Source organism: Hemiscyllium ocellatum, chromosome 18, assembly GCF_020745735.1.
Source record: "Hemiscyllium ocellatum isolate sHemOce1 chromosome 18, sHemOce1.pat.X.cur, whole genome shotgun sequence".
Taxonomy (NCBI): Eukaryota; Metazoa; Chordata; class Chondrichthyes; order Orectolobiformes; family Hemiscylliidae; genus Hemiscyllium; species Hemiscyllium ocellatum.
The window spans coordinates 49,430,193-49,456,582 of record NC_083418.1 but is presented as its reverse complement, the minus strand read 5'-3'; the positions used below and the strand labels follow the sequence as shown (position 1 = coordinate 49,456,582).

General features: G+C 41.1%; 1 protein-coding gene across 1 annotated transcript in view; it reads right to left on the bottom strand.

Annotated features, from left to right (window-relative positions):
* LOC132824301 (ribosome-binding protein 1-like) overlaps positions 1–26,390 on the bottom strand; it is a 95,331-nt gene that overhangs the window by 59,360 nt on the left and 9,581 nt on the right. The window contains exons 4-12 of the mRNA XM_060838645.1: positions 25,035–25,136; positions 22,774–22,869; positions 17,381–17,461; positions 13,778–13,858; positions 12,497–12,577; positions 10,985–11,065; positions 7,324–7,398; positions 5,182–5,277; positions 1,340–1,420 (exon numbers count right to left, since the gene is read on the bottom strand). Coding sequence (XP_060694628.1) covers positions 1,340–1,420; positions 5,182–5,277; positions 7,324–7,398; positions 10,985–11,065; positions 12,497–12,577; positions 13,778–13,858; positions 17,381–17,461; positions 22,774–22,869; positions 25,035–25,136 — 774 coding nt within the window. The remainder of the gene's footprint in view (positions 1–1,339; positions 1,421–5,181; positions 5,278–7,323; positions 7,399–10,984; positions 11,066–12,496; positions 12,578–13,777; positions 13,859–17,380; positions 17,462–22,773; positions 22,870–25,034; positions 25,137–26,390) is intronic.

The window sequence follows — 26,390 nt, the reverse complement described above, 5'->3', positions numbered from 1 at the left end:
TTCTGGCATTTCCAGGATGGAATTTGCTGAAGACCTGGCGTGTGGTGGAGTGAGCACAAAAAAATCTGACAGAAAGAAATTGTGCTGAATAATGTTCACAGGATTTGTAATAATGTGCAAAGGACAAAAGATGGAGATGCTTTCTGAAGGCTGTTTCAGTTTGAATGTTCTGGAGAACAGGGAGGAACTCCACCAGGTACAATGTGGTAAGTAAACCTGCTTTGATGCAATGTAGGACCCAATGCTGCTGATGGCTGAAGGTGACCAACCTGTACCCATTTCGACTCCTGTGATCTTAATGTGGTAAGGTCCCCCTGAGTGCTGACACTGTCACAGACACAAAGATGGCTTTTGCCATCAGGAAATCGGTCATGGGCTATGTTGACATTGTACATATTTCCCTTTGAGGCCATGCATATTGAATGGCACTGATTTCTAGACCAAGGACTTTCACCTTGTATAGTTGGCCACATCACTGGGAATTCTCTTTACTTTGTGCAATCACATCAAAGGATGAAAGGGCATTCAAAAGTATAGAAACACTTGAACACTGCATGCTTGTGTAGCTGCCAGTGTTTGAGGGTTTTAAGAAGTTTGTGCAATTGTTAGCACAGTGTTCAATTAGTGATTAAGGATTTCATCAGCCAAGCTTGGATTTGAGGACTGATTGTTGGGTTTAGATGATGGGGATGTAGTGAATGGTGTAATTGGGATGAAACTCCCCCTCTACATGAACTCAGTCACATCAAAAACTTGTGTGAGATTGTTAAAGATTTTTCTGAACAACATTCATAGTCTTGGAATGACATTGCAACCTTCACCTGCTCCTAAACACCTGTGTGGATACAGTGTGCAACCCTCAGAGGACAGCACATCCCTACTTTTAACGTTCTCCATCTGGATCTCAAACCCAATGCCCAGAGAAAACCTTGTGCATGCTATCTCAGACTTTTCAACTATTCATGGAAGTGTGAGAGCATATGTTTGTTTTACCAGTGTCTGCACTGATTTGTATCGTGACAATGTAAGGCCAGTAAAGGAGCTCGAGATTCTCTTGAAGTAAATTTTGCCCCTTGTAATATGAGTACCTGCTGATGCCTGCACCCGATGAACAAGATGCATGTCGTTCAGACCACACTGAAATCAAGTAGTGTGGTAAGCGGGAAGAATGTACAGTGAAACTCATTTGCAAAGGCAACGTTTAACTGCATGCAGTCATCTCAATACTGATTTATCAGATCTTGAACAAATTCCTCTGTCAGAGTTATACATTAGGTCACACCTTTCAGCCAGATAATTATACTTGAACTGTGAGCATTTTTAAACTGGAGCAACTCACCTTTCTCTTTTGAGTCATCCTCCACATTTTGTTGTCCATTCCCAACAGTGACTTCAGGTTGTTTTGATTCATTCTGTGATCCTGCATCATCAGCATCAAAATATAAAGCAGACGATGTAAACCCAGCAATGTTTGCAACTTTGAACTGTATTAGTTATGCTTTTGTGTGATCATGAATTTCACACAGACCTTATTTGAGCTCAGTGCCGCTGTCCCTATGGACAAATGATGCTACCTTTCAGATTAGTGCTGCAGTAATGTTCTCTCAATTATTGCAGAGCTGTTGCTCATTGTGTATATTACACCCCAGTCTGCTGTTCATGCCATCCGCTTACCTGAGTCAACTACTGTATGAAGAATTCTCCAATTTGATGATTGAAATGGTCCTGGCATGCACTTGTGAAATGTCTTGAAATGGTTAAATCATTGAATAAATCATTTAGTTTGGTGTAAGGATAGATCAGTGAAGTTCACAGGAGAAAATGCAATCAGTTCTAGAATTTGAGAAGGCAGATTTTTATCTTGCCCAAATCACATCAACTGTAAACTGCAACCTTTTAAACATGATGTCCCGGCGTTTCCAGGTTGGAATTTGCAGAAGACTGGCATTAGGTGGAGTGAGCCCATAAAGAGCTGACACAAAGGAATTGTGCTGAATAGTGTACATAGGATTTGTAACAATAGTGCAAAGGACGAAAAGTGGAGATGCTTTCTGAAGGCTGTTTCAGTTTGAATATTCTACAGAACAAGGAGGAACTCCACCAGGTACAAGGTGGTAAGTAAACCTGCTTTGATACAATGTAGGATACAGTGTTGCTGATGGCTGAAGCTGTCATTTCACAAAGAGATCAGCCTGTCTGTAATTCGACATCTTGGATTTTGGTGGGCTAAGATTCACCTGAGTGCTGGTGCTATCATAGACACGAAGATGGTTTTTGCTATCAGGAACCTGGTCATGGGCTATGTGGAAATTGTGCATATTTCCCTTTGAGTCCATGAAAATTGACTAGCACAGATTTCTAGACCAAGTGCTTTCATCTTGCATAGCTGACTACAGCTCTGGGAAATCTCTGTACATTGGGCAGTCATATCAAATGATGAAAGGTCATTGAAATGTGTAGAAACGGTTGAACACTGCATGCTTGAATAGCTGCCAGTGTGTGAGGGCCATAGGTAGTGTGTGCCAGTTTTGGCACAGTGATCCGGTGTGACTAAGGAGTTAATCAGACAAATTTGGATTTGAGGACTGATTGTTGGGAGTTGGATGATGGAGATGTGGTGAATGGTGTGGTTGGCATGAAGTGGTCTCTCTACATGAACACAATCACATCAGCAACGTGAGGGAGATTATTAACAATATTTCTGAACAGCATTCATGGTCTTGGAATGACATTACCACATTCACTTGCTCTGCTTCCATTCTAAACACCTGTGTGGATACCACCTGCTCCTCTCAGAGGATAGCACAGCCCTCCTTTTTCATTTCTCAAGCCCACTGCCGAGTAAAAACACTTAGTGCATGCTACCTCAGACATTTTAACCATTCATGAAACTGGCAGAACATACGTTTGTTTTCCAAGTGACTGCACTAATTTGTGCAGCGACAATGTAAGGCCACTAAGAGAGCTGGAGATTCATTTCAAGTAACTTTTGACCCTTGTAATATAAGGGCCTGCTGGTGCATGCCAGCAATGAACAACATAGACAGGATAGATCGAATTAATCCTTAGAAGGGGATAAAGGCTGTAGGAGTAAACGTAAGAGAGAAATCAGGAGGGCAAAACGAGAACATGAGATAGCTTTGGTAAATAAAGTTAGGGAGAATTCAAAGGGGTTTTACAAATACATTAAGGACAATAGGGTAACTAGGGTGAGAATAGGGTCCCTCAAAGATCAGCTAGGTGGCCTTTGCGTGGAGCTGCAGAAAATGGGGCAGATACTAAATGAGTATTTTGTTCCAGTATTTACTTTGGAAAAGGACATGGAAGACATAAAAGGTAGGGAAATAGATGGTGACATCTTGAAAGGTTTCCATATTACAAAGGAGGAAGTGCTGGAAATTTTGAAACACATAAAAGTGGATAAATCCCCAGGACCTGATCAGGAGTACCACAGAACTCTGTGGGAATCTAGGGAGTGATTGCTGGGCCTTTTACTGAAATATTTGTATCATCAATAGTCACAGGTGAAGTGCCGGAAAACTGGGAGTTGACTAACGTGGTGCCACTGTTTAAGAAAGATGGTAAGGACAAGCCAGGTAACTATAGACCAGTGAGTCTGACCTCGGTAGTAGGCAAGTTGTTGGAGGGAATCCTGAGGGACAGGATGTACATGTATTTGGAAAGGCAAGGACTGATTAGGGATAGTCAACAATGATTTATACATGGGAAATCATGTCTCACAAACTTGGTTGAGTTTTTTGAAGAAGTAACAAAGTGGATTGCTGAGGGCAGAAAAGTGCGATCTATATGGACTTCAGTAAGGTGTTCAACAAGGTTCCCCATGGGAGACTGATTAGCAAGGTTAAATCTCATGGAATGCAGGGCGGATTCACCATTTGGATACAGAACTGGCTCAAAAGTAAAAGACAGAGGGTGGCGGTGGAGTGTTGTTTTCCAGTCTGGAGGTCTGTGACCAGTGGAGTGCCTCAAGGATCGATGTTGGGTCCATTACTGTTTGTCATTTATATCAATGATTTGGATGTGAGCGTAAGAGGTACAGTTAGTGAGTTTGCTGATGACACCAAAATTGGAGGTGTAGTGGACAGCAAAGAAGATTACCTCAGATTACAACGGGATCTTGATCAGATGAGTCAATGGGCTGAGGAGTAGCAGATGAAGTTTAATTTAGATAAATGTGAGGTGCTGCATTTTGGGAAAGCAAATCTTAGCAGGACTTATACACTTAATGGTAAGGTCCGAGGGAGGGTGGCTGAACAAAGAGACCTCGGAGTGCAGGTTCATAGCTGCTTGAAAGTGAGGATAGGATAGTCAAGAAGGCATTTGTTATGCTTTCCTTTATTGGTCAGAGTATTGAGTATAGAGTTGGGAGGTCATGTTGCGGCTGTACAGGACATTGGTTAGGCCACTGTTGGAATATTGCGTGCACTTCTGGTCTCCTTCCTTTTGAAAAGATGTTGTGAAACTTGAAAGGGTTCAGAAAAGATTTACAAGGATGTTGCCAAGTTTGGAGGATTTGAGCTATAGGGAGAGGCTGAGCTGGCTGGGGCTGTTTTCCCTGGAATGTTGGAGGCTGAGGGGTGACCTTACAGAGGTTTACAAAGTTATGAGGGACATGGATAGAGTAAATAGGTTAAGTCTTTTCCCTGAGGTCGGGGAGTCCAGAACTAGAGGGCATAGGTTTAGGTGAGAGGGGAAAGATATAAAAGAGACCTAAGGAGCAATTTTTTCACTCAGAGGGTGCTACTTGTGTGGATTGAGCTGCCAGAGGAAGTGGTGGAGGCTGGTACAACTGCAACATTTAAAAGGAAATTGGATGTGTATATGAATAGGAAGTGTTGGGGGGATATGGGCTGGGTGTTGGCAGGTGGGACTAGATTGGATTGGGATATCTGGTAGGGATGGGTTGAATCGAAGGGTCTGTTTCCATGCTGTACATCTCTATGACTCTCTATGACTCTATGTTTAGCACTCACTGAATTCAAGCAATGTGTCAGGTGCGAAAAATGTAGTACAACTCATTTGTAAAGGCAAAGTTGAAACACGTGCTGTCATCTCAATACCAGTTAAGCCAGTTTGAAAATGTTCCATTGTGTGAGGCCATGTCCAGCACCCAGATGATTACTTTTTAATTTCTTATGTTGCTAAATTGGAGCAACTCACCTTTCTCTTTTACGTCTTCCTCTTTATTTTGTTGTCCATTTCCAACAGTGTCTTCAGGCTGTTTATATTCATTCTGTGGTCCTGCATCATCATCAGCTGCAGCAAAATATAAAACAGACAGTGTAAACCCAGTACTGTTTGCGAGTTTGAACTGCATTGACAATGCTTTTGTGTGATCATGAATTCCACACAAACCTTACTTGAGTTCAGTGCAGCTGTCCCTATGGACAAATGATGCTACTTTTCAGATTAGTGCTGCATTAATGTTCTCTCAATTATTGCAGAGCTGTTGCTCACTGCGTGTATTATGTCCTCGTCTTCTGTTCATGACATCCACTTACCTGAGGGAAGTGTTGTATGATGAATTCCACAACTTGGTGATTAAAATGGTCCTGGCATGCACTTGTGAAATGTTTGAAGTGGTTAAATCATTGAATAAATCATTTGGTTGGTTATAAGGATAGACCAATCGAGTTCTCAGAAGAAAATTCAATCATTTCTTGAATTTGAGAAGTCAAATTTTGACCTTGCCCAAATCATATCAACTGTAATCTGCATCTTTTTAAAATGATGTTCTGGCGTTTTTTGCTGATGATCTGGCGGTGTGGTGGAGTGAGCACACAAAAATCTGATGAAAGAAATTGTGCTGAATAATGTTCACAGGGTTTGTAACAATGTGCAAAGGACAAAGCTTGGAGATGCTTTCTGAAGGCTGTTTCAGTTTGAATGTTCTGGAGAACAGGGAGGAACTCCACCAGGTACAATGTGGTAAGTAAACCTGCTTTGAAGCAATGTAGGACCCAGTGCTGCTGATGGCTGAAGCTGTCATTTCACAAGGTGACCAACCCATCCCCATTTTGACTCCAGTGATCTTGGTGGGGTAAGGTTCCCTTGAGTGCTGACACTGTCACAGACACAAAGATGGCTTTTTCCATCTGGAAATCGGTCATGGGCTATGTGGAAGTTGTACATATTTCCCTTTGAGGCCAAGCATATTGAATGGCACTGATTTCTAGACCAAGGACTTTCACCTTGTATAGTTGGCCACATCACTGGGAAATCTCTGTACTTTGGGTAATCATATCAAAGGATGAAAGTGCATTCAAAAGTATAGAAACACTTGAACACTGCATGCTTGTATAGCTGCCAGGGTTTGAGGGTTTTAAGAGGTTTGTGCAAGTATTGGCACAGTGTTCAATGAGTGATTAAGGATTTCATCAGCCAAGCTTGGATTTGAGGACTGATTGTTGGGTTTAGATGATGGGGATGTAGTGAATGGTGTAATTGGGATGAAACTCCCCCTCTACCTGAACTCAGTCACATCAAAAACATGAGTGAGATTGTTAAAGATTTTCCAGAACAGCATTCATAGTCTTGAAATGACATTGCGACCTTCACCTGCTCCTGAACACCTGTGTGGATACAATGTGCAACCCTCAGAGGACAGCACATCCCTGCCTTTAACGTTCTCCATCTGGATCTCAAACCCAATGCCCAGAGAAAACCTTGTGCATGCTATCTCAGAGCTGAAAATGTGTTGCTGGAAAAGCGCAGCAGGTCAGGCAGCATCCAAGGAACTGGAGATTCGACGTTTCGGGCATAAGCCCTCTTTCAGGAATTCAGGCTTATGCCCGAAACGTCGAATCTCATGTTCCTTGGATGCTGCCTGACCTGCTGCGCTTTATCGGCAACACATTTTCAGCTCTGATCTCCAGCATCTGCAGACGTCACTTTCTCCATGTTATCTCAGACTTTTGAACTATTTATGGAAATGTGAGAGCATATGTTTGTTTTATCAGTGTCTGCACTAATTTCTATCGTGACAATGTAAGGCCAGTAAAGGAGCTTGGGATTCTCTTGAAGTAACTTTCGCCCCTTGTAATATGAGTACCTGCTGATGCCTGCACCCGATGAACAACATGCATTCCATTCAGTACACACTGAAATCAAGTAGTGTGGCATGCGGGAATAATGTACAGTGAACCTCATTTGCAAAGGCAACGTTTAACCGCATGCAGTCATCTCAATACTGATTTATCAGATCTTGAACAAATTCCTCTGTCAGAGTTATACATTAGGTCACACCTTTCAGCCAGATGATTACAGTTGAACTGTGAGCATTTTTAAATTGGAGCAACTCACCTTTCTCTTTTGAGTCATCCTCCACATTTTGTTGTCCATTCCCAACTTCAGGTTGTTTCGATTCATTCTGTGATCCTGCATCATCAGCATCAAAATATAAAGCAGACAATGTAAACCCAGCAATGTTTTCAACTTTGAAATGCATTAGTTACGCTTTTGCGTGATCATAAATTTCACACAAACCTAATTTGAGCTCAGTGCAGCTGTTCCTATGGACAAATGATGCTACCTTTCAGATTAGTGCTGCATTAATGTTCTCTCAATTATTGCAGAGCTGTTGCTCATTGTGTATATTACACCCCAGTCTGTTGATCATGCCATCCGGTTACCCGAGTCAGCTACCGTATGAAGAATTCTCCAATTTGATGATTGAAATGGTCCGGGCATGCACTTGTGAAATGTCTTGAAATGGCTAAATCATTGAATAAATCATTCAGTTTGATGTCAGGATAGATCAGTAAAGTTCACAGGAGAAAATGCAATCAGTTCTTGAATTTGAGAAGGCAGATTTTTATCTTGCCCAAATCACGTCAACTGTAAACTGCAACCTTTTAAACATGATGTTCCGGTGTTTTCAGGATGGAATTTGCACAAGACTGACATTAGATGGAGTGAGCACACAAAAATATGACGCAAGGGAATTGTGCTGAATAGTGTACATAGGATTTGCAACAATAGTGCAAAGGACGAAAAGTGGAGATGCTTTCTGAAGGCTGTTTCAGTTTGAATATTGTGCAGAACAGGGAGGAACTCCACCAGGTACAATATGGTAAGTAAACCTGCTTTGATACAATGTAGGACACAATGTTGCTGATGGCTGAAGCTGTCATTTCACAAAGAGACCAGCCTGTCTGTAATTCGACATCTTGGATCTTGGTGGGCTAAGGTTCACATGAGTGCTGGTGCTGTCACAGACACGAAGATGGCTTTTGCCATCAGGAACCTGGTCATGGGCTATGTGGAAATTGTGCATATTTCCCTTTGAGTCCATGAAAATGGACAAGCACAGATTTCTAGATCAAGTGCTTTTATCTTGCAAAGCTGACTATAGTTCTGGGAAGTCTCTGTGCGTTGTGCAGTCATATCAAATGATGAAAGGTCATTGAAATGTGTAGTAACAGTTGAACACTGCATGCTTGAATAGTTGCCAGTGTTTGAGGGCCATAGGTAGTGTGTGCCGGTTTTGGCACAGTGATCCGGTGTGACTAAGGAGTTAATCAGACAAATTTGGATTTGAGGACTGATTGTTGGGAGTTGGATGATGGGGATGTGGTGAATGGTGTGGTTGGGATGAAGTGGTCTCTCTACATGAACACAATCACATCAGCAATGTGAGGGAGATTATTAACAATATTCCTGAACAGCATTCATGGTCTTGGAATGGCTTCCATTTTAAACACCTGTGTGGATACCACCTGCTCCTCTCAGAGGATAGCACATCCCTCCTTTTTAATTTCTCAAGTCCACTACTGAGTAAAAAATCTTAGTGCATACTACTGCAGACATTTTAACCATTCATGAAACTGGCAGACCATATGTTTGTTTTCCAAGTGACTGCACTAATTTGTGTAGTGACAATGTAAGGCCACTAAGAGAGCTGGAGATTCATTTCAAGTAACTTTTGACCCTTGTAATATAAGGACCTGCTGATGCATGCCAGCAATGAACAACATAGACAGGATAGATCGAATTAATCCTTAGAAGGGGATAAAGGCTGTAGGAGTAAACGTAAGAGAGAAATCAGGAGGGCAAAAAGAGAACATGAGATAGCTTTGGCAAATAATGTTAAGGAGAATCCAAAGGGGTTTTGCAAATACATTGAGGACAAAAGAGTAACTAGGGTGAGAATAGGGTCCCTCAAATATCAGCTAGGTGGCCTTTGTGTGGAGCCACAGAAAATGGGGCAGATACTAAACGAGTATTTTGTATTAGTATTGCCTGTGGAAGTGATTTCCGGGCCTTTTACTGAGATATTTGTATCATCGATAGTCACAGGTGAAGTGCCGGAAAACTGGGAGTTGGCTAACGTGGTGCCACTGTTTAAGATAGGTGGTAAGGACAAGCCAGGGAACTATAGACCAGTGAGCCTGACCTCGGTAGTGGGCAAGTTGTTGGAGGGAATCCTGAGGGACAGGATGTACATGTATTTGCAAAGGCAAGGACTGATTAGAGATAGTCAACATGGATTTATCCATGGGAAATCATGTCTCACAAACTTGGTTGAGTTTTTTGAAGAAGTAACAAAGAGGATTGATGAGGGCATAACAGTGGATGTGATCTATATGGACTTCAGTGAGGCATTCAACAAGGTTCCCCATGGGAGACTGATTAGCAAGGTTAAATCTCATGGAATGCAGCGGGGACTTGCCATTTGGATACAGAACTGGCTCAAAGGTAGAAGACAGAGGGTGGTAGTGGAGGGTTGCTTTCCAGTCTGGAGGCCTGTGACCAGTGGAGTGCCACAAGGATCGATGTTGGGTCCATTACTGTTTGTCATTTATATCAATGATTTGGATGTGAGCGTAAGAGGTACAGTTAGTGAGTTTGCTGATGACACCAAAATTGGAGGTGTAGTGGACAGCAAAGAAAATTACCTCAGATTACAATGGGGATCTTGATCAGATGAGTCAATGGGCTGAGGAGTGGCAGATGAAGTTTAATTTAGATAAATGTGAGATGCTGCATTTTGGGAAAGCAAATCTTAGCAGGACTTATAGACTTAATGGTAAGGTCCAATGGAGGGTGGCTGAACAAAGAGACCTCGGAGTGCAGGTTCATAGCTGCTTGAAAGTGGGGACAGGATAGTCAAGAAGGCATTTGGTATGCTTTCCTTTATTGGTCAGAATATTGAGTATAGGAGTTGGCAGGTCATGTTGCGGCTGTACAGGACATTGGTTAGGCCACTGTTGGAATATTGCGTGCACTTCTGGTCTCCTTCCTTTTGAAAAGATGTTATGAAACTTGTAAGGGTTCAGAAAAGATTTACAAGGATGTTGCCAAGTTTGGAGGATTTGAGCTATAGGGAGAGGCTGAACTGGCTGGGGCTGTTTTCCCTGGAATGTTGGAGGCTGAGGGGTGACCTTATAGAGGTTTACAAAGTTATGAGGGACATGGATAGGGTAAATAGGCTAAATCTTTTCCCTGGGGTCGGGGAGTCCAGAACTAGAGGGCATAGGTTTAGGGTGAGAGGGGAATGATATAAAAGAGACGTAAGGAGCAATTTTTTCACTCAGAGGGTGGTACTTGTGTGGATTGAGCTCCCAGAGGAATTGGTGGAGGCTAGTACAAATGCAACATATAAAAGGCATTTGGATGGGTATATGAAAAGGAACGGTTTGGAGGGATATGGGCTGGGTGTTGGCAGGTGGGACTAGATTGGATTGGGATATCTGGTAGGGATGGGTTGAACCGAAGGGTCTGTTTCCATGCTGTACATCTCTATGACTCTCTATGACTCTAGGTTTGGCGCTCACTGAATTCAAGCAATGAAGCAGGTGGGAAAAATGTAGTACAACTCATTTGTAAAGGCAAAGTTGAAACACGTGCTGTCATCTCAATACCAGTTCAACCAGTCTTGAAAAATTTCCATTGTGTGAGATCATGTCCAGCACCCAGATGATTACTTTTTAATTTCTTATGTTGCTAAATTGGAGCAACTCACCCTTCTCTTTTAAGTCATCCTCTTTATTTTGTTGTCCATTTCCAACAATGTCTTCAGGTTGCTTATATTCATACTGTGGTCCTGCATCATCATCAGCAAAATATAAAACAGACAGTGTAAACCCAGTACTGTTTGCGAGTTTGAACTGCATTGACAATGCTTTTGTGTGATCATGAATTCCACACCAACCTTACATAGAACATGAGTTCAGTACAGCTGTCCCTATGGACAAATGATGCTACTTTTTAGATTAGTGCTGCATTAATGTTCTCTCAGTTATTGCAGAGCTGTTGCTCACTGTGTGTATTATGTCCTTGTCTTCTGTTCATGCCATCCACTTACCTGAGGGAACTATTATATGATGAATTCCACAACTTTGTGATTGAAATGGTCCTGACATGCGCTTGTGAAATGTTTGAAGTGGTTAAATCATTGAATAAATCATTTGGTTGGGTATAAGGATAGATCAATTGAGTTCTCAGAAGAAAATTCAATCAGTTCTTGAATTTTAGAAGGCGTATTTTGGCCTTGTCCAAATCATGTCAATTGTAATCTGCATCTTTTTAAAATAGATGTTCTGGCATTTCCAGGATGGAATTTGCTGAAGACCTGGCGTGTGGTGGAGTGAGCACACAAAAATCTGACAGAAAGAAATTGTGCTGAATAACGTACACAGGATTTGTAACAATAGTGCAAAGGACAAAGCTTGGAGATGCTTTCTGAAGGCTGTTTCAGTTTGAATGTTCTGGAGAACAGTGAGGAACTCCACCAGGTACAATGTGGTAAGTAAACCTGCTTTGATGCAATGTAGGACCCAGTGCTGCTGATGGCTGAAGCTGCCATTTCATAAGAGACCAAGCTGTCTTGCTGGGGTAAGGTCCCCCTGAGTGCTGATGCTATCACAGACACAAAGATGGCTTTTGCCATCAGGAACCTGGTCTTGGATTATGTGGTAATTGTACATATTTCCCTTTGAGGCCATACACATTGAATGGTACTAATTTCTAGACCAAAGACTTTCACCTTGTATAGTTGGCCACAGCTCTGGGAAATCTCTGTACTTTGGGCAATCATATCAAAGGATGAAAGGGCATTCAAAAGTATAGAAACACTTGAACACTGCATGCTTGTATAGCTGCCAGTGTTTGAGGGTTTTAAGATGTTTGTGCAATTGTTGGCACAGTGTTCAATTAGTGATTAAGGATTTCATCAGCCAAGCTTGGATTTGAGGACTGATTGTTGGGTTTAGATGATGGGGATGTGATGAATGGTGTAACTAGGATGAAATGCCCCCTCTACATGAACTCAGTCACATCAATAACTTGAGTGAGATTGTTAAAGATTTTCCTGAACAGCATTCATATCTGGGAACAACATTGCGACCTTCACCTGCTCTGCTTCCATCGGCTTCTAAACACCTGTGTTTAAGATCGTTGTGCAAGTATTGGCACAGTGTTCAATTAGTGATGATTACAATTGAACTGTGAGCATTTTTAAACTGGAGCATCTCACCTTTCTCTTTTGAGTCATCCTCCACATTTTGTTGTCCATTCCCAACAGTGACTTCAGGTTGTTTCGATTCATTCTGTGTTCCTGCATCATCAGCATCAAAATACAAAGCAGATGGTGTAAACCCAGCAATGTTTGCAACTTTGAACTGCATTGGCAATGCTTTTGTGCAATCATGAATTTCACACAAACCTTTTTTGATTTCAGTGCAGCTGTCCCTATGGACAAATGATGCTACCTTTCAGATTAGTGCTGCATTAATGTTCTCTCAATTATTGCGGAACTGTTGCTCATTGTGTGTATTACGCCCTAGTCTTCTAATCATGCCATCCGTTTACCTGAGTCAATTATTGTATGAAGAATTCTCCAACTTGGTGATTGAAATGGTCCTGGCATGCACTTGTGAAACATTTTGAAGTGGTTAAATCATTGAATCAATCATTTAGTTGCTTGTAAGGATAGATCAGTGAAGTTCATAGAAAAAAATGCAATAAAAAATGTAATGTAATTTGAGAAGTCAGATTATATGTTGCCTAAATCATGTCAACTGTAAACTGCAACCTTTTAAAAATGATGTTCTGGTGTTTCCAGGATGGAATTTGCTGAAGACCTGGCATGTGGTGGAGTGAGCACACAAAAATCTGACACAAAGGAATTGTGCTGAATAGTGTACATAGGATTTGCAACAATAGTGAAAGGGGCAAAAAGTGGAGATGCTTTCTGAAGGCTTTTTCAGTTTGAATATTCTGCAGAACAGGGAGGAACTCCACCAGGTACAATGTGGTAAGTAAACCTGCTTTGATGCTATGTAGGACCCAGTGCTGAAGCTGTCATTTCACAAGGAGACCAACCTGTCCCCATTTCCACTCCAGTGATCTTGGTGGGGTAAGGTTCCCCTGAGTGCTGACACTGTCACAGATACAAAGATGGCTTTTGCCATCAGGAAATCGGTCATGGGCTATGTGGAAATTGTACATATTGTCCACCGAAGGAACTGGCAATTGTCTTCAAGTAACTTGTGCCCCTTGCAATATAAGGACCTGATGATGCATGCCACAAATGAATAATATGCATGCTTTTGAGAGCACACTGAAATCAAGCAATGTGACAGGTGGGAATAATGTACAGTGCACTTCATTTGCAAAGGCAACGTTTAAACATGTGCTGTCATCTCAATACGCATTTATCAGGTCTTGAACAAATTCCATTGTTATGTAATAGGAATGGTCCAGCATCCACTGATTAAATTTTAATTGTTCACGTTTTTAAATGATTGCAACTCACGTTTCTCTTTCGAGTCATCCTGTGCATTTTGCTGTCCATTTCCAACAGTGCCTTCAGGTTGTTCATATTCGTTCTCTGATCCTGCAACATCAGCATCAAAATAGAAAGCAGACTGTGTAAACCAAGTAGCGTGCTTGAGTTCAAACTGCATTGACAATGCTTTTGTGTGATCATGAATTTCACACAAACCTTATTTGAATTCAGTGCAGCTATCCCTATGGTCAAATGATGTTACTTTTCAGATTAGTGCTGCATTAATGTTCTCTCAGTTATTGCAGAGCTATTGCTCACTGTGTGTATTACGCCTCAGTCTGCTGTTCATGCCATCCATTTACCTGAGTCAACTATTATATGAAGAATTGTATAACTTGATGATTGCAATGGTTGTGGCATCCCCTTGTGACAATTTTTGAAGTGGTTAAATCATTGAATAAATCATTTAGTTTGGTGTAAGGATAGATCAGTGGTGTTCTAAAAAAAATGGAACCAGTTCTTGAATTTGAGAAGGCAGATTTTGGCCTTGCCCAGATGATGTTAACTGTAAACTGCATCTATTTCAACATGATGTTCTGGCATTTCCATGATAGAATTTGCTGAAGATCTGGGATGTGGAATTAACCCACATAAACCTGACACAAAGGAATTGTGCTGAATAACATACATAGGATTTGCAACAAGAGTGCAAATGACCTAAAGGGGAGACGCTTACTGAAGCATTTTTCAGGCTGAATATTCTGGAGAATATGTACGTCCTCCACCATTTACAATGTGGTAAATAAACCTGCTTTAGTGCAATGTAGGACCCAATGTTGCTGATGGCTGGAGCTGTCATTTCAGAAGGAGACCAACATGTCCTCCATTTGGCCCCAGTGATCTTGATTCTGCTGAGTGCTGATGTTATTGCAGACACAAAGATGTCTTTTGCCATCAGGAACCTGGTCATGGGTTACGTGGAAATTGTAGTTTGGCTATCATGGTCCCATTATTTAAGAAAGTTAGAAATGACAAGCCAGGGAACTATAGATCAGTGAGCCTGACGTCAGTGGTGGGCAAGTTGTTGGAGGGAATCCTGAGTGACAGGATTTACACGTATTTCGAAAGGCAAGGACTGATTCGGGATAATCAACATGGCTTTGTGCATGGGAAGTCATGTCTCACAAACTTTTAAAAGTTTTTTTGAAAAGTAACAAAGAAGATTGATGAGGGCAGAGTGGTAGATGTGATCTATATGGACTTTAGTAAAGCAATCTACAAGCTTCCCCATGGGAGACTGGTTAGCAAGGTTAGCTCTCATGGAATACAGGAAGAACTCACCATTTGAATACAGAACTAGCTCGAAGAACAAAGACAGAGGGTGGTGGTGGTGGAGGGTTATTTTTCAGACTGGAGGCCTGTGAACGGTGGAGTGCCACAAGGATCGGGTTTGGGTCCACTACTTTTCATCATTTATATAAATGATTTGGATGTGAGCATAAGAGGTATATTTAGCAAGTTTGCAGATGACACCAAAATTGGAGGTGTCGTGGACAGTGAAGAAGGTTATCTCCGATTGCAACAGGATCTTGAACAAAAGGCCAAGGGGCTGAGAAGTGTTTAATTTAGATAAATGTGACGTGCTGCATTTTGGGAAAGCAGATCTTAGCAGGACTCATACACTTTATGGTAAGGTCCTAGGGAGTGTTTCTGAACAAAGAGACCTTGGAGTGCATTGCTCCTTGAAAGGAGAGTCACAGATAGAAAGGGTAGTGAAGAAGACATTTCGTGTGCTTTCCTTTATTGGTCAGAGTAAGTAAAGGAGTTAGGAATTCATGCTGCGGCTGTACAGGACATTAGTTCGACCACTTTTAGGAACATTGCATGCAATTCTACCAGAAGGATGTTGTGAAATTTGAAAGGTTTCAGAAAAGAGTGACATGGATGTTGCCAGGGTTGGAGGATTTGAGCTACAGGAGAGGCTGAAGAGGCTGAAGTTGTTTTCCCTGGAGTGTCGAAGGCTGAGGGGTGACCTCATGGAGGTTTATGAAATCATGAAGGGCATGGATAGGTTAAAGAGGCAAAGTCTTTTCGCAGGGGTGGGGGTGAACTAGAAGGCATAGGTTTAGGGTGAGAGGGGAAAGATATAAAAGGGACCTAAGGGGCACTTTTTCATGCAGAGGGTGGTATGTGTGTGGAATTAGCTGCCAGAGGAAGTGGTGGAAGTTGTACAATCACAACATTTAAAAGGCATCTGGATGGATACATGAATAGGAGGGTTTAGAGGGATATGGGCCAAGGGCTGGCCAATGGGACTAGATTAGTTTGGGATATCTGGTCAGCATGGATGAGTTGACCAAAGGGTCTGTTTCCATGCTGTACATTTCTCTGACTCTATGACTTTACATATTTCCCTTTGAGTTCATGTGTATTGAATGGCACTGATTTCTAGACCAAGGGCTTTCACCTTGTATAGCTGACCACAGCTCTGGGAAATCTCTCTACATTGGGCAATCATATCAAATGATAAAAGGTCATTGAAACATGTAGAAACACTTGAATGCTGCATGCTTGAACAGCTGCCAATGTTTGAGGGCTTTAAGATATCTGTGCAAATTTTGGCACAGTGTTCAGTGAGTGATTAAGGAGTTAATCAGACAGGTTTGGATTTGAGGACTGATTGTTGGGTATTGGAAGATGGGGATGTGGTGAATGGTGTGATTGGGATGAAATGCTGTCTCTACACAAACTCAGTCACATCAGCAACATGAGTGAGATTGTTAAAGGTTTTCCTGAACAGCATTCATGGTCTTGGAATGACATTGCAACATTCACCTGCTCTGCTTCCATCAGCTTCGAAACACCTGTGTGCATATCACGTGCTCCACTCAGAGGGCAGCACATCCCTCCATCTGGATATCAAACACAATACCTTGTGAAAAACCTAGTGCATGCTACCTCAGACCTTTTAACCATTGATGAAAGTGCCAAACTACATATTTGTTTTACAAGTGACTGCACTAATTTGTGTAGTGACAATGTAAGGCCACTAAAGGTGCTGGTAGCAGGCAACATCCTGGTAAATCTCCTCTGAAACCTTTCCAAAGCTTTCACATCCTTCCTATAATGCAGTGACCAGAACTGTACCCGAATTGCCCAGAGGCAGTTAAGAGTCAACCACATTGCTGTGTGTCTGGAGTCATATGCAGGCCAGGTAAGGATGACAGTTTCCTTCCCTGAAGGACATTAGTGAACTAAATGAACCAGTCATCATTGGACAATAAGTTCCAGATTTTTATTGAATTCAAATACCACCATCTGCCATGGTGGGATTCGAACCCAGTCCCCAGAATATTACCTAGGTCTCTGGATTAACAGCAATAATGTACTCGATCAGCGCCTCCCCTGTAAATAAGGTCCTGCTGATACATGCAGCTAATGAACAACTTGCATGCCGTTGATAGCACACTGAAATCAAGTAATGTTGCCGCTAGCAAAAATGTACAATACGCCTCTTTTGCAAAGTCAAGGTTTAAACACATACTGTCATTTCAATACAAATTAATCAGGTCCTGAACAAATTCCATTTTCAGTGTTGTGCCTGTTTAATTGCTCATATTTCCAACTCACCTTTCTCATTTGAGGGATCCTCTGCATCTTGGTTTGTATTTGCAGCGTTATTTTCCTGATGCTTAGTGACATTCAGGGGTTCTACATCATCACAAAAATACAAAATAGACAGTATAACCCCAGTAATATAAGGGAGTAGAAACTACAGTGATAATGGTTGATCACACAAACCTTATTTGTGCTCAGTCCAACTGTCTCTATGGAAAAATAATGATTTTGCTCTAGGCATGCATTTGTGGGGTATGTCAAAGTCCTCAAAGCATTGTACAAAGTGTGCAGTTTGTTAGCGGGACAGGTGAATAGCTTTCTTAGATTGAAATGCAATCAGTTCTTGAATTTGATGATTTTAGAATGTTATCTTCCCCGGCTGTTATGGCATCTATGAAATTGGGTGTAATGATAAATCAGTTCAGTTCTCAGGCAAAAATGCAATGAGTTCTTGAATTTGAGAAGCTGGGAATTTTACCTTGCCAGAATGATGTCAACTGTGAAAGTGTATTTTTTTTACCAATGACGTTATGGTATTTCTAAGATGAAATTTTCTCAAGAAGTGGCATGGGAGACCAACACATAATAATTTGACACAGAGAATCTGCTGATTGATGTACATACGGTTTGCTCCATAGTGCAAAGGAGCAAAAGGAGACACCCTTTCTGATGTGTCTTTAGGGGTGAATATTTGGGAAAACAGGGAGGTCCTCCATCAGTTACAATATGGTAAGTAAACCTGCTTTTGTGAAATATAGGACCCAGCGTTGCTGATGGCTGAAGCAGTCATTTCACATGGAGACCAAGAGGTCCTCCATTTAACCTCAGTGACCTTGGTGGGCTGAGGTTCCCCTGAGTGCTGATGCTGTCACTACCATGAGGATGGCTTTTGCCATCAGGAAACTGACCACAATTTAGGTAGAAATTGTACATATTTCCAACTGAGATCAGGCATGCTTTTTAGACCAAGGACTTTCATCTTTCAAAGCTGATCACAGCTCTGGTAAATCTCTATACTTTTCGGAATCATATCAAATGGTGAAAGATTATTGAAAAGCGCACAAACAGTTGAACTCTACATAGTCAGAATGCTGCCAGTGTTTGTGGTCTGTGGGTTGTGGCTGCAAGTTTTGACACACAGTTCAGTGTGTGATGAATGGGTTCAGCAGATAAGTTGAAATTTCAACACTGATTGTTGGTAGCTAGTTGGCAGCAATAGAGAGAATGTGGTTAATGGTATACTTGGCAGGAAATCTCCTTTGGAGGTGAACACAATCACATTGATAAAGTAAGTGGGATTGTTGAAGTTCTTCCTGAACAGTAGTCATGGTCTTGGAACGACATTATGACATCCACCTGCTCTGTTTCCATCAGCTTTTAAACAAATGTGAGAATACTATACACCCCACAGAACACAGCACACCTGGCCTTTTTAACTTCACCACCTCAATCTCTACTTCAGTGCTTCATAAAAACCTTAGCAGATTTACCTCACACATTTTAATTGTTGTTAGAAGTGTCTGAGGATAAGTTTAGCTTGCACTTGATTGCACTAGTTTTTGCAGGAACAATATAAGGCCACTGTAGGAGCTGCTTTAAGTAACTGTAGCCTCTCACAATATAAGGAACTGCCAGTGCAGGTCCTGAACAACATGGATATCACTGGCAGTGCACTGAAATCAAATATTACAGCTGGTAGCAAACATGTGCAGTGTACCAGTGATGCACAGACAAGGATGAAACATCCTGTCAGGTCAACACCAATTTACCAGACCTTGAACCTAATTCCATTATCAGAAGTTTGCATTAGATCAGGTATTACACCCAGAGAATTACTTCTTAATTGGTCACACTTTAAATCACAGCAATTAATGTTTCTTTATCAAGTTATTCTCTGTAATGTTTTTGAGTCCCAAGAAATTCTTTGTTAACTTTCAGAGACATCCTGTGACTCTACATCATCAAAAAAAACAAGCTAGATCATGTAAAGCCAATAACATAAAGTAGTGTTTGCAGTGACAATGCAGTGATCATGTAATAATGAATTACAAACATATTTGTGTGAGCTCAGTGCAAATCATACTACCTTTCAGATTTGTGCTGCATTAATGTCCTCTCTAACATTGCAGAGCTGCTACTCACTGTGTATGTAGCATCTCATTAGTCCTTTGATGTCGTACATTAACCTCAGTCAACATGATTTAACTATTCTTTAAACTATTTGATAACTTTGTGATTCAAAGAGCTCTGCAATGCATTTGCAAAATATCTTAATATGGTCAAACCATTGAATCAATTGCATATTTCCTGCAAGGACAGATTAGTGGAATTTTTAGATGGAAATGCCATCAGTTCTCGAATTTGAGATTCCAGGAATGATACCTTGCCCACATAGAGTCATTGAGTTATAAAGTCATAGAGATGTACAGCACGGAAACGGACCTTTCAGATCCAACGTTCCATGCCAATCAGATATCCTCAACAAATTTCGTCCCATTTGCCAGCATTTGACTAATTCATCCATCCATTGAGATGCCTTTTAAATGTTGTAATTGTACCATCCTCCGCCCGATGAGGAAGAACGCCTCATCTTCTCCCTCGGAACCTTTCAACCCCTGAACGTCAATGTGGACTTCACCAGTTTCCTCATTTCCCCTCCCCTCATCTTACCCCAGTTCCAAACTTTCAGCTCAGCTCCATCCTCATGACCTGTCCCACCTGTCAATCTTCCTTCCCACCTATCTACTCCACTCTCCTCTCTGACCTATCACCTTTACCCCTTCCTCCATCCACCTATTGCAATCCCAGCTAACTTCTCCCCAGCACCATCCCCTCCTATTTATCTCTCCACCCGCAAGACTTCCAGCCAGATTCCTGATGAAGGGATTTTGCCCAAAACATTGATTTTTCTGCTCCTCAGATGCTGCCTGACCTGCTGTGCACTTCCAGCACCACTCTAATCTTGACTCTAATTTTCAGCATCTGCAGTCCTCACTTTCACCTTTCTGCCTCCTCCTCCCTTCCAGGCAGTGAGGTCCATATTCCCACCACCCTCTGGTGTAAAAAAAAAGTCTTCATATCCCCTCTAAACATGCTGCTGCTGAGCTTAAATTTGACCCCTGTTTGTTGATCCTTCCATCAAGGACAAATTTGTTAGCGGTCCTAGGATAGGCAAACATGTCAGATCCAATGGTTGGGGGAGAGGTTGCTTTATTGATTTGTTGTGGAAAAGTACTGAGTCCTGGGAGGTGGTTTGTGCTGTTTGGAGCAGTCAGGGTTGGAATCCAGATCAAGATCATGTGTTTCTTGGCTCAGTGGGGGGGGGGGGGGGGGTTTGTTTGTGGTGTGGCTCCAGAAAAGGGATGAGGCCACTTGTCAGTCGGAAGTTCAGTTTTACACATAACCCAGGGCTTAGAGTAGGTTTTAATCCTCAAATTTTTCCTGTGTAGCTGTTCAGCTCAGTTGAATTAGATCCCTCCAACACCAACAACTTTAAATCTATTGTCCCAAGTGATCCAGATGCAGGGAATTGTCAAGTGGTATTTTCAATTTCATGAGAAATTTCCTCAATCTGTTAAGTCAGGATTTCTACACTGTTCCCGCTTGAAACTCCAATCTGCACTTTTAAAGGACATCCATCCATCAAAATTTCTGGCCAGTCTCCCTTAGCGACACTGCTAATACTTCCATGAGTAGTTGAAGTCACAATGTGCAGGTTCAATTCCTGAATGGATGAATAATGATATCCCCCATGTTAAATAATACAGAATGCATTTCATCACACTTATTGTCTCCATTATCTATTGATCATGATTTTCCTTTCTCAGGAGGGTTTCTCATATCCAGTTACTGATGGTAATAAATGTATGACTTGCCAGATCTCTTTCTTTTCATGACAGTGGTTTCCTAACTAGAAATGTCCACAGTAGAAGTCATTTAAGTGCATTTGTGTATTTTATGAAATGCCCCAAAAGTACTAGGCCCATTTGTTAAAGCTGTAATCAAGAAACTGAGCAAATATCTTAACTAAAACATGGAATAGTTTTGATGGGGTGGTGAATTGTGACTGTTGCCATCACATTTGGGCAAGATGAGTATTCATTTTCTCGAAGACAGAAATTTATTGTAAGAAATTCCACACATCTTTTCATCAAAGTAATTGAACAATATAATTGCTCAAAGTTTGAACAATAATTAAACACCAAGAAGACAGCTGAGTAATAAATTCCATGGTTCATTGAACAACCAAAAATAGAAGATCCACTTCTGCCAGTAAATGAAACTAATTGCCTCAGAAATATTGAGGCCAGCAGAATTAGAAGCCTGCTCACAGTTCATGTTAACAGTGAGTAGTAGTTATGCAGAAGTCAATTAAGGCAACATTTACCCAAAAAATAGTAGCACTTAACCATGGACAAAAATATATTAGGTTCAAACATATGCTATGCGCTCTTGCAATTTAAGCCAAAAGCTCGATCTTTGAATTACTGCACCCTTATCCCATCGGTTTATTGTCATTTTTGTTCATGCAAAATCACTGCAAACCTCTTCAAAGGATGGAAGCAAAATTCTGGAAGTAAGAGTCGAATGACGACCATGAAACCATTACCAAGTGTCAGGGGAAAAGCCCATCTAGTTCACTGATGTCTTTCAGGAAAGGAAATCTGCCATCCTTACCTGGTCTGGCCTACATGTAATTCCACAACAATGTCTGTGAAGTTATGGTTCAGGTGAGCGAGGCAGTTGGTGCAAGTGTGAGAGGCTGGTAATAGTGTAGGGTTAATGACAAATAGATGTGTTTATGATTTATCAAGGGGTTCGATTGGTGTCTGCCTGATTCAACAGTGGCAATTGGGTTTTGGGCCAGGTAGAGTCAACCCATGGGGGAGTGGTTGGGAGATTGGATTCAGGGATATTGGCACAGCAGTGTAACGATCAGAGTTGAGGCTAATTGGATGGTAAGCCTTGAGGCAACTTAAACAGTTTACCCAGTGATTAGAGTATATTACTAATTGCCTAACTTTCCTAGAGTAATTTTTAACTTGATTGAGTGCAAACCTACATTCAGCTTCTGCCCCAGTGAGACTTTGATGCTCATCTGAAAGTCCCACTGGTTTGTCAATATCGGCTTCAGCATTTGAGAGTATGTTTCGTAATTCTACATAAGCACAAACACACACAAGAAATGTTGTTAACATGTAGCATGATGGAAACTATAGGAATAATACCTTTGTCAATGTTGAAAAATCCCTATATATTTAGTTCAGCTCAATTGTCACAGTTGGGAGGTAGTTAAGTGTTCAGTGATAAGTCAAGGGAATAATTAAATAGTTACACACAGGTTAGAGTAGGTTGTTAATTGTCTAATTTTCCATGAGTAATTTATAACGTAAGCAAGTCCAAACCTTCATTTTTTGTCCCAATCAGGTTTTGACTCTCATCAGAAGGTTCACCTTGATTGTTAATACCGGCTTCAGCATTTGAGAGGGTGTACTTTAATCCTACATAAGGACAAAAATACACGAGAAACATTGTAAACATGTAGTATGTATTTAGTTGAGCTCAACGGTCATAACTGGGAGGTAGTTAGGTATTCAATGGTAAGTCAGGGAGTAATTAAATTGTGATCTACAAGTTAGAGTTGGTTATTAATTGTCCAACTCACTCTGTGTAACTACTAAGCTTAGGTAACTCCAAACTCTCTGAAACCATGACTTTAAGGGACTTTTCCAGAGTGGTCAGAAAAGATTTCTAAATGACACTGTTAATATTTCCATGAATATCTGAAGTCATATTTCATGGATTCAATGCCTGAGTGACAAACAATTCTTTTATTTCCACTTTAAGTAGTACAAAAACATTTCAACACATTTATTACCTCTGTCATCCATTTCTTCCATTAGATTTTTTCTTTTCTGAGCACTTCCCTAGCAATAGCTTATTTGTGCATCTTTTTCTCTGACACTGCTATCTTATGTGCTGTCTGGGTTTGACACTGCATTTAAACAAAGGAAAGATATCTCATTTGTAAAGATTACAAGCTTTTCTGACTCAAGTCTTCCAACAAGGCTTCATGGCAACACTCCTGTTCTAGACATTGGCATCTACTTGACTACATTATCATGTGAGTGACTGACTACAAGAATGTTTACATCACCCATTCCATGAGAGGACCTGATGATCTATGGACTATTATTCACCAAATCTGGTCTGCTATTTTCATCACAATGGCCCACTTCCTGCTTTCCTTCTGTTGCAGCATCACTACTGGATTTGTAGGAACAAACATTAATCTTTGTGGATTTCATCAAAACTATAAGAGATGATACTTTTACATCACACTTATCAGAAAACCCATTGGCATTTTAATCATATTATTGGAATTACTCAATAATATAGAGTTCTGGTGAAGTCATTGTCTCAAAGAATATTATCTTCATGTTAATTATTAATACAAAGATAAGTTAGGAAGAAACAATGATTTACTCTTCTATGAAGTTAAAAATCACACAGCACCAGGTTATATTCCAATAGGTTTATTTGGAAGCACCAACTTTCGGAATGCTGCTCCTTCATCAGGTGGTTGGGAGCTGTGCTTCGAAAGCTAGTGCTTCCACATAAAGCAGCTGGATTATAACTTGGTGTTGTGTGATTTTTAACTTTGCACACCCCAGTCCAACACCAGTGACTCCAAATCATTGCTTTTCTATAACAACCACAGGATATCTAAAGATGCTTTAATAGCAGTGCAGTATTTTCAAAGTATGGCCTTATTTCATGTCGGAGAATGGCATTTAATTTCATTACAAAAACTCCGACAAACATTAATACAAAAGGGTGCCCAAAATGTGTTTGTGAAGTGATGTTGGTTAAGCAATAACATAATGGAAAATTCTGTGTATACAATCTCACAACCTGACACAACACCCTCCCAATATGACCAGATTACCTCCAACCAGCTAACTGCATCCCCAACATACCCCCATATGTTCAAAAATGCCTCCAATTTGCCCCAGCTCTGGCTACCTCACAACCTGAGTACACATCTACCCACTTACTCACACTATCAATGTCACCCAACTAACCATCCACTTACTCATTCATTCACTCACTCAGTCAACCATTTACCCACTTATTTATTCACTCATTCATTCATTCATTCAATGGTAATAAAACCTTCTATATATAAAGTTGCCATGTGATACTTCATGCATAAACTGGGCTTGTCCAATGCTGTCTCTACTCCTCTCTGACAGAGATACCAAAGGAATGCTGTCTTCTACACATTTCAGTGAAAATTGGGATTGGAACATTCCAAAAGCAATGTGCAGCAGCATTACGTCGGGGAGTTTCCAAGCACAGCAGTAATCCACTCAACCATGTCAGTGCTCAGAGGTTCAGGCCCATGATTCAAACATGGATCACACTGCTTCATCATCATTGTTTCAAAATTCTTTAGCACTATAACCAAGAGCAATGTGGGAGTACCTTCATCAGGCAGAGTACAGAGTTTCAAAGTAAAGGTCCACCAGCACTATTTCAGGGGCAACAAGAGATGGACTATAAGTGATGGCCTTGCTAGCAACTTCCATTGACCAAAACTGAACAAGAGAAAACAAATTATGAACATTATTTCATTTATTCATAAGCTTAAACAATTTCTTACCTTTTGACCGTTTTCTCCAAATGTAAATTCCAATGACAAGTCCACATACTAATACCACATTACAAATTATAGCCAAACTGAGGACTGAACGATCACGAAGCTCTGAAAATTTAAAAATATAAGAACAAATAGCTACTTAAATACATTCAAAACTTCAGGAAAACTGATAATGATCCATGATGTTTAACAAAGTGCTCAGGCTGCTTTCATGTAAATACTTAGTTCCTCAGAACAGTAAAGCCGAGAATATGAACAATTGGTATCATAAAAAGGAGACATGAAACGTAAATACTAGAAATGATTATGTCCTTCAGGTATTCAGAAGGGAAGATCAGAGCATATCTCAACAAAGGGTGCTGCATAGGAGGTTGCTAAATAAGAGTCCATGGTGTTAGCAGCAAGTTACTGGTGTGAGAAGAGGATTGGCTGAGTTGGCAGAAGACAGAGAATGGGTAAAAGGGGTCTTTTTCAGGATGGCAGCAAGTGAATGTGGAGTTCCACGGGAGTCAGTGTTGGGGCCACAATATTCATATTGTATATTAACAATCTGGATGAAAGAACTGAGGGCATTGCTGTTTAGCTTGCAGAAGAAACAAAGATAGGTGAAGGTACAGGCAGTATTGAGGAAGCAGAAGGACTTGATGTTGCAGAAGTATTTAGACATGCTAGGAGATTGAAGTGCCAGATGGAATACAATGTGGGAAGGTGTGAGGTTCTGCACTTTGTTATGAAGAAGAGAGGTGTGGTGTGTGAGGAAAGGCTTTGGAAATCTGAAGCACTAGGTGCCTTGGGAGTCACAGTTTAAAATTCTTTTAAGAGGTTTAGTTGCAATTAGGAAGGCAAATGCAATGTGAGCATTCATTTTAAGAGGGCTCAAATACAAGAGCAGAGTACGTACTTCTGAAACTGTATTTGGCTCTGGTCAGACTGCACTTGAAATATTGTGAACAGTTTTGAGCCCCGTATCGAAGGGTCAGAGGTGATGTACAGGGATGAACCCAGACATGAAAGGCTTGTTATATAAGGAGCGTTTGAGGATTCTGGTCTACACTTGCACTTCAGAAGGATGAGGAGAATTTGATTGGAAATTGAAGAATGCTGAGAGGCATTTGAAGGAGAGACTAAGACCTGAGGGCACAGCCTCAGATGATGGATGTCTCTTTAATACTGAGCTGAGGAAGAATCAGTGGAAATTGTTGCAGTATTCAACTGTTGAAACCAAGTCATGTCTCTTTAAGAGACATAAATCAGTTTTTGATCTGTAAGAGGGTCAAGGGTTTACAGGGAGAAGGCAAGAGAATGGGGCTGAGAAACACATTCACCATGATTAAATGGTGGAGCAGTCTCAATCGACTG